General features: G+C 43.3%; 1 protein-coding gene across 1 annotated transcript in view; it reads right to left on the bottom strand.

Moving 5' to 3' along the window:
• PKHD1 (PKHD1, fibrocystin/polyductin) overlaps positions 1-9,387 on the bottom strand; it is a 265,500-nt gene that overhangs the window by 248,851 nt on the left and 7,262 nt on the right. Inside the window, exons 6-12 of the mRNA XM_026846419.1 lie at positions 8,411-8,489; positions 6,100-6,174; positions 4,759-4,823; positions 3,709-3,748; positions 3,060-3,130; positions 1,094-1,195; positions 700-795 (exon numbers count right to left, since the gene is read on the bottom strand). Coding sequence (XP_026702220.1) covers positions 700-795; positions 1,094-1,195; positions 3,060-3,130; positions 3,709-3,748; positions 4,759-4,823; positions 6,100-6,174; positions 8,411-8,489 — 528 coding nt within the window. The remainder of the gene's footprint in view (positions 1-699; positions 796-1,093; positions 1,196-3,059; positions 3,131-3,708; positions 3,749-4,758; positions 4,824-6,099; positions 6,175-8,410; positions 8,490-9,387) is intronic.

Genomic DNA, 9,387 nt, shown 5'->3' with positions numbered 1-9,387 from the left:
TCCCCCCCCCCCCATTTTCCACAGCCCTGTACACCAGGTTGACCTTCATCCCACCATCACCCAGCTGCAAGTGGTGGCCTGAGCTCTCCACCTTGCCTTTCCTTGCTATAGAATCACAGAATGGTTTGGGTTGGAAGGCACCTTTAAAGGTCATCTAGTCCAACCCCCTGCCATGGGCAGGGCCACCTTCCACTAGCCCAGGTTGCCCAAAGCCCCGTCCAACCTGGCCTTGAACCCTTCCAGGGAGGGGGCAGCCACAGCTTCTCTGGGCAACCTGTTCCAGTGCCTCACCCCCTCGTTGTAAAAATATTTCTTCCTTATATCTAGTCTGAATCTACCCTCTTTTAGTTTAAAACCATCATGTCCTGTCCTATCGCAACAAGCCCTGCTAAAAAGTCAGTCCCTGTCTTTCTTTAACCCCCTGTAAATCCTGGGAGGCCACTCTAAGGTCTCCCTGGAGCCTTCTCCAGCTGAACACCCCCAACTCTCTCAGCCTGTCCTCTTAGGGCAGGTGACTCCATCCCTCTGATCATTTTTGTGGCCCTCCTCCCTGTCAAACCTAGGAGAAACTGGCTTGGTGTTGAAGCAGACAGTTTTGGAAAGCCCTGCTTTTTGACCACATTAATCACCAGGCAATTTCTGCCCTCCATTCCCACGTGTGTTTTCTTGTTCGGACCTTCAGTTATGTAAATACTGTACCTGGCTGGGGGGCACTGAGCCTCCTGCCCTTGCCGACAGGCTCTGTGGTGCATCTGATTCGTTGGGGAGAGACATACTTGACTTTACAGGGGACACCTGGCAGCAGGAAAAGGAGACAAATGCTCTGCGTGAGACTTGTACACACAGCTCAGCTGCAGCATGAACCCATCGTTTTTTCCCAAAAGGGGTCAACACTTTGCTAGAAGCCTGGGCTTACGCTATCAAGCAAGCAAAACAGTTCAAACCCACAGTCAGAATAACTGGACCTTCCTGATGGCGAGTCCTACAACTCCTGCAGTGGTATCCATGAGCATCTGTTGGGTTTTGTGGTCAGGGCCATAACCAGTTTTGGAAAAAAAAAAAAAACACATATTTCAGACATTTCTCCACTTACCTGCAGCAGCGACCTGTACGGGCTCCTCAAAGAAATCCCCCGTGACTGTGAGGTCAGTGCCTCCCCCAAGACTCCCACCAGTCGGGAACACAGAGACTATCTCTACAGAGGAAGGAAAAAGGGGATCTGAAAACAAGCGTTGCAAAGGTTAATCCCCACCCTATTTCTGTCAGAGCCAGCAATGCACTTGTACAGTTTCCAGCCAGAGCAGGCTCCTGTGAATGAAACAGGCATCTCACTGATCCTTCACAGGGTTTTTGGCAGCCGCTGAGATTACACCAGGAATGAACAACATGGATAATTTGGCCGTGTGACAGGAGAAACACTGCAATGCTTGGGCTGTTACTTAGCAGTGGCTGCATCTGCCATGCTCAGGTTGCAAACCAGTATACTCTCTGCTATTGAGGGGCTCTGCAAAAAAAGAAAAAAAAAAGTTGGAATTAAAACTGGTTTAATCCTTTTGACCTTCTCTGGCTCGCTTCTCAATTTAGCCTATAGGTTTAGATGTTACCACACTTTCCAGTCATCTCTTAGGCTTCAGGGAGAAATGAAGGGAACCTAACATCTGACATCTGTGTCCACATCATGTCCACAAGAATCAGGATTTTATCTGTTCTAGTCATGCCTTTCCACGCTGGAAACCTATTTCTTTGATGACATTTACTCATTTTGCAATCTGATATCCTAGTTTAACCACCCAAATGTATTTGTACAGTTCTGGAAAAAAAAAAAAAAAAAAAAAAATGGTCTTTATCTGCATTTTTTTTTTTTGTTAATACATCTAGTATTTAAACTTTACTTTTCCAATATTGACTGCTGGCTACCACAGTACAGCCTGCTGGATCAACCTGTCAGATCTTGTTTCTGCTGGTGTTCTGCCAATAGACACTTTCATGCAGGGTTATTTCATTTTACTGTGCCTCAACTTGTAAAGAAGGACATAAAATTACCCTCCTTTCCAGTGTTTTGAATTTATAGGTGAAACAAGCTGTATACTATAAACAACATACAAAACATTTATTGGCTATGGGGTTTTATTTTTAAAAAAAAGCTTTTGTTACCTCTTGAATCAAGCTTCTCAGGTACAGCCCATAAAGAACTAGTGCATTCGATACATTCAGTTCAGCCAAGTTAACGGCAAAAACTTGACGGAGTCTTGCTGGGGATCTGTGTAGGTGAACCAAGTGGTCCTTCAGCTTTACCCAACCTCCAAGTGCTGCCCAGTGCTCTGCAGTCCCCAGTCCCCTACTTCTGTTTTGGTTGTTGGGCATCCAGCCTTGCTGAATCTTGGACACATTTGCCCATGACTATAATCTTGAGCAGATGCTCAGGATCCCATTGTCTACAATATAGCTTGAAATGTCACATGGAAGTGATTAATGTTAATGTACCTTACTTAAAAAAAAAAAAAAAAAATGGTGCAGTAATCTGCCATTCACCATTTATCCAGAACTTGGAGCAACTGAACATCACGTCCTCTTTGTAGCTGATGTGGGAATCTATCTCATCCTAAGGTCTGCATTTCTAAAATCTCAGCCTTACCAAATACAGTGTGATTTAAGGGGGAAATGTTTATCTAGATGCAACATCTCAAGTCTACATATGATCTGACAGGAAAAGGAACAATGATAAAAGCAGTATCATCCCAAATCCATCCCATACTGCTGTCCTCTGGCTGATTGCCTCAGGTTAGGCTATCCTAAACAAAGTTCAAACAAGTCTCCGAGAGGAACACTAACTCTCATAGGATATAGCCCATGGCAGGACTCCCAGCCTTAGCAAATAAACCAAGTCTTCTTGAAATTTTTGACCTGCAGCTTTTTGTGCAGTCAAGCCCACACCAGGGGAGCGGCACACCCAAAATGACAACACGACAAAATTAAGTCCTTGGAAAAGACAACAGTGAGAGACCTTTTCTAAGACCACACTAGGACCGTGAGGCCAGTGAGGTGGATCAGTGCAATACCTGGATGTGTTTGATACAAGAAAAGCTCCTGTTTGGCACTGATGAGCCAAGCACTTTTGTGTACTGCTGACCTGCAAGAGAGAGAAAACACCTAATTGACCCTTGGTCATTTAAGTTAAAGTAGACCTTGTTTTGGCAGAGCTGAGCACTCGGTCTCCAGAGGAACTGTGGAACATTTCTACAAGGACCAACAACGCCTTCCACCAGCGCATTGAGGCACTGATTCAAGAGACTCCATTATGCGGCTGAAACTCTTTATTAGAAGTACTGTCCTATTATAAAGTATGGTTTTGGCACAGTAAAAACCCATTTTCACCTCCTTTTATGGCTAAATTCTTTCCCATTTGGATGAGGAGTCAAAAACAAGGTGAAAGGATTTTATTCAGTTAGGCTTTACAGATGAGTTGTGATTTGGGCACTGAAGATAGAGTATTGAAAATGCCCCCAAAAAAAGATGCTTTGAGGGAGGAACATTCTCCGTTTTCATCTGAAATCTGATGATCATCATCTCAAAATAGAAAAACCTTATTTCTAAACAACGAAACACAGGATTCAGTAAAAAAGTCATTCACATATCCTGAACACAAATGCAGCTGTGTCCCCATGCAAAACCACAGAAAAAGAGAAAAAAATAATTCTTTTTACTCACTTTCCTTTGTTAAACACCGAGAAGCTGACATTGTGGGACCCTGGAGGAGAGAAAAGCAATATGCTTTATAGCAGAAGCGTGGAGGGCTCCATGAAGAGTGCATCCTACCAAACCTTGTCCAGGTGTCCTGGGCCTGACTCTCCTCTTCCTTAGATTTTCTTTACAACAGTATAACTGTGTTGATTTCAGCAGAGTGTGTGTGCAGGAACTGAGCCAAATATCAGCTCAGGGAACTCGGAGCCTTAGATCATAAGTAGACACTACACTGTAGGTATGTAGAGCTACATATGAACCTGCAAGCTGAATCTCAGAAGCAGGATTTGGTTGCCTAAACATAAATACTTCATGTCATCTTAGACCCTGTGAGTCCTATCTGGCCTCACTTGCCATGCTAGGAAGTTGCAGACCTTCTTCAAGACCTCCATTATCTCTGACACCCCACTGGAGAGCTTCTAGATACTCCAAAGTATCTCAAAAGCTCAGGATATTCTATTGCACCATCAGTGTCTATATGAGAGCTAGATATCAATTTCTATTTTATATATTTAACACAGATGATCTTCCCCAAGCAGGAAGCTTGCTGCTCAAAGTCTCCAAAAGAAATTAGAAGCTTCTTCAGAATGCTTGGAAGCAAGGAAAAACTAAAGGGATCCAACCTGCTACCAAAAAGACCATGAATAGAAGGGAGAACCTAACTTATTCCTCTAATAAAACAGTAAAGGGAAGGTCCATCACATACAAGAAGGATTAAAGTAAAACTGACCAAAGACACCAAATCACACTGTTGCTGTCAACAATGTCCACATCACGTCATGGTTTCACTGGAGCACTACACTTTGTTTTCTCCAAGGCTGCGCAGAGGATTAAATCACAGCAGTGGCTGTGTTCAAGACTGGTAAGCCTCGATCTGTAGCAGGTTTTGCTGATTCAGCCCTGAGCCACATTCTTACTTTTGAAGACAGAGCAGGAACTCGTGATTGACACCCTGCCTCTATCCTCTGGAGCTGCAGAAATAACACAAACCCATGATTTTTCTCCCTTTTCACCAACCTATGTGGTTCCCTTCCACCTGGCACTGCAGGGTCCCCAGTCCATCTTCTGCCTGAATAGGGTAGCTGTGGAGAGACAAATGACTTTGCTGAACCTTGGGAGCAAAAAGGGCAAGAGCACAAAATACAGTGAGAATCATCTAACCAAGGAAAGGTGTGGGCTAATACATGTGGGCTAGTAATGCTTGGCTCCCTTCAGAAACAAGGGAAAGAAACAGATAAGATGGGAGAGGAACAACCCATCTCCCACTGATGATCAGGAGTTCGGCAGTTTAGGAGCATGGCCCCCAGCAACACACAGTGCTCCAGCTTGACCCCTTGTCCCTTGTTCCCAGATGCTGATCCTGTTGGTGACCTTCAGAATCCCTGTTTGACATAAAAGCTGAGCAGAGGCGAGTCTGGGCACAGGGTGAAGGTGAATAGGAGGACAAAACTGTTTCCCCTCTACTTGCTCCTCTGCGTGTCCCTAATCTGTAAGAAGGAACATGTAGCAATTAAACCAGATATGCTGGCATTATGTCAATCTTCTGGAGCTATGGAATGACAAGTCCCACCAGCAACTCATATTTGCATTTAAGTCCCTCTCCTGGGAGCCAGCAGGAATTTTACAGTGCAATAAGAGGGTCCACAGAGGATCCCAAGAGCCTTAGCACTGACTTCTGCAGAAGCAGGGGGTTTTTTTCCCCTGGTTCCCTCTAAAAGCAGCATCCCTCTTTGCCAAGGCTCACAGGCACTGTGAAAAGTGCACAGTTCCTAAAAAGAAACACTACTGCAGAGCCCATGACTTTTTTTTATTCCTGAAATTCAACAGGGTGCAAGAGCCAGCAACCTAAAGGGTCACTTGCAACTTACAGGAGGCAAGGATTCATTAATACCAATAAAGAAAGAGTGCCAGGGCCCAGGCACCAGAGCCTGTCTGCCTGTGCTATTAAATTTTTAGAGCTCTGCTTGCCCAGTCTGGGCTCAGTTCAGCTAAAACTTCCACATTTCAAATCAGTGTCTAGATTTGACTGAAAACAATGCATTGACCAGGGTCAACAGGCAGCTTGAAAATGTTTACTCAGTTTTGGAGTCTGAAGAGTTGACCAGAACAGATGTGGCCAAGGCATAGCGTGTCATCACTGGGGCAGAGAACAGCCCCTGGCCCTGACTGGTTGTGGCTAGAGGTAGGGAGCGCCAGCAACCCTCACCCACCCCTGTCACAGACCATACGTCAACTCCCCGTCATCGCTCTCCATCTTAAGTCAAAGCACAAGAGCTCCAAAAGCCAAGAAAATTTTTTGTGCACAAGCTGTGCTGAGCCCTTGCACCAACACAAACCAAAGGTAAGTCAAGAACTGACATGCTTCCAGCTGTCCTGTCAGCAAAAGAGCAGAGACTGGCCCATCCATCTCCTTCCGCCATAAGGATAGCTGGCCTAGGCAAAACATAAACAAGAAAAATGAGATACGATGTGACAGAGCTTCGCAGATGAAAACCTGATCCTGTTAAAATCATCAGCCAATACTTTCAAATGTGTCAGGAATTTCCCCTTACTTGTATCTAACATTTATTAACCTTCTAGAAAACTGGACAAGCTCTATCTCTTATCTCCACCTGCAAAGTGTACTCCCAAATACTGTGAGAACCACATCTCTGTAAAGATTGTGGCAGGACCGTCCTTGAGACACCCATGCCAGCTCTGAATGACCCAATACGTCCTGCCTGTAGAGAAGGGTTGGTAGTCTGAGCTCCGGGAGGACTATACCCACCTTTACCTCCAAGAAACAGCAAGCAGCACAAGTACAGCATCATGCTTGCCCAGCCATATTGCTTCAAGGTGCAGCTCAGTTATTTCATTATTTCACTGAGGAAAAACACTACAAACAACCTCTGCTAGAAATCATCCAAGCTCTTAATAACATATCCAAGTATCTCCACCTTAGAGAACCAATATGGCAAGAGGCAACTTCCACTGGAGAGGAAGAATCAGGTGAGAGCAATAAATTCACATTAAGTAGCATAATAAGCAAAAGTTAGCAATGAGTCTTTGAGAATTAACAGGAAATTAAGAGGAATGTGTAATTAAAACCTGTAATGCAAACACTTTGCTATGACCCATGCTTCAGAGTGTGGTTTTATGTGGTTTTAATAACAGAGTTTTCTTTTATTAATACAGCTTGCTGATAGTGAGATGCCTTTCCTTTTTACGGATGAATAGAAAAAAATTCAGTGTTGCAAAATGTTTGGTTCAGCATCACTTGACCATTTCATCCCATACAAAGGCATGGGGGGAAAAAAAAGGGTGCAGAACACACTTGAAAGTATAAAAAAACATTCTCTTTTTTTACTCCAAATCCTGAATCGATGCAACTGAGTGACAAGACTGCTCTGGTCAAGTCTAAGTCCCCACCTGGTACGTAATGTGCCAAAAATGGGCAAACTCTTCATGTGAAGCTACGTTGTGAACCTGCCTGGTATGCTGAGATTTTGAGGCCATTTCCTTTTTGGTAATAATGAGGTTAAGCTGTAAATGAGTAATTTAGCAACGGAGCATGCAGGCACGTCCAACCTGCAGCCAGACAGACCAACCTTTCTTCCCACTGACCAAAGGTTTCACTGTTCCACTAGAGGCAGGTAAAACAATAATTAACATCCAACAAAGGTTGTTAATGTGCATCCAGCCAGCAAAAGTATCGGGCTGATAAATGGGTGCAGCTGGTATGGCAGGAACCTGCACTTTCATTCACACTAGCAGAGAATTTAATTACTTATCAAGGGCCATTTCCATCCGGCCTGAGAAATAAAGCATCTCGTGGTCAAATATCTGTTGCTGCGGTTAAAACTTCTAACTACTGAGAAGACACATCTTCCCTGGCTCCTGAAATGATCTTTAAAATGCCAGCACAGTAACTATAGGTTAACAGTTTATCTTTAAAATACTCACCTGGACTTAGTTCTTCATGGCCATTAACACAAGTGCCAGGAAATCATAACTCAGTAGCATCTGAGAACACTTCCATACATGCGGATATACATGGCAGAGGGCAGGTCAGCATTCGATTATATTGGATTCACTGTGCTTAAAGTGCTGCTGGCCTGGAGTAAATTTGTAGAATCTACCTGCTTTGTTCTGTTGCATGTAACCATAGGAGCAACAGAAAATAAAAATTAAACCTTTCTTAAGAACAAGGAAGTGACCAGAGGGTTTAAAGCAGTGAACAACAAAGCCTTTTGTCTCAAAACACTTCTATTTGTTGTTTTTTTTTTTCTTCTGACTCACCAGAGCATCTGCTTCAAACTAATCTTTTTTCTAAAAATGCAAATGGAAGGGAAAATTTATTTAACTTTTAGATTCTGACATTATTTTAATTAGTTAAATTTTAATTTGCTAGCCAAAATAAAATCTACAGCAACCAGACGCAATTACAGTACAATTCACACTGAGCTGTGATTGACTGTGCTGCCAGTAAACAAACCAACTAGCTTAATGGACCAGTTGCAATTAGATTAACAAAGTTTGCTGGAGCCCAACTCATGAGCTGCAATAAACCACAAAGGAAGTAAATGGCAATTCTGGGCCAACTGGTTGCAATTTATTGCTGTCACAAAGGCTGATGGAAGAAATGCCAATTTACAGGGAGTGGGTCAGATAGCAGCCTATATATAATTACCCATCAACATAATCCACATTGAAGTCCAGGGTCTCGTATCTTCCAGCAATTGTCTTCCCATAAATGTCTATTAAATTTCCTGTTTAAAAGGAAATGGAAATTGAAGGGAGTCTTTTAAAAGGAGAGAATTTGCAGATTTTGTGAGCCAAACAAAAGGAATTCTTGGTCTTTGCAAATTTTGCAGAGATGTGCCTAACTGGCTGCACTGATGGCTGCTCTCAGCTTCTACCGTAGTTGTAGATGACTTGGCACTTAATTCGCTTTTCCCAAAACACGTCTGTCTTTGCCACAAAACAGTTAATTCCTGAATTTTTTAGCAGATCTCTAACATTTTTACTAAGATTACAATTTGCTCCTCTGATGTTAACACCACATTCCAACCAAATTCCACTGTAGAACCTCATGAGGTAATTAAAATTACATTATTGGTACACTAGACAGGGTCAAGGTCTAATGAGGGACCTCAGCATAAATGTGGCCAGCTGAATCACTCCCAACACTCTGTTGACCACACTGGGTCACAGCTTGGTTCAGTTGCCTGCACAAAGGCATCTTAAATAATTTGAGGCACCCTATCTTCCCACTGTGGCTCCAGAAGGGAATGAATTTTCCTGGTTCTGTGTCTCATCTACAGCTCCATGCAGGTCCTTCATGCTCCAGGACATCTCAAATAGCACTAGACACTTAGTGTTACTCATGTTCTTCACTGACTTCACTGGGAGGTCAAATATCCAGCTAACACATAGAAACCTCCAAACAGACACCCTAAAACAAGGCTTGAAAACCTAGAGGTGAACTGGAAATGATGGATGGACTTAAGTTGAGGAACATCTATGTGCTCTAATCATCCAGGTACCTCTCTACACCCTCGAGAGACCAAAATGTTTTAATTAATCTTAACTTTGGAAATCAGCATTTCAATTTTCTCTAAAGAAGCCTGCAAATACAAACCAAATAGAACAAAATCTGTCTCTTAT

The sequence above is a fragment of the Athene cunicularia genome, assembly GCF_003259725.1.
Source record: "Athene cunicularia isolate RWA chromosome 3 unlocalized genomic scaffold, athCun1 chr3_part1, whole genome shotgun sequence".
NCBI lineage: Eukaryota > Metazoa > Chordata > Aves > Strigiformes > Strigidae > Athene > Athene cunicularia.
Note: the sequence above shows the minus strand (reverse complement) of the source record. Positions and strands in the feature narration are given on the sequence as shown.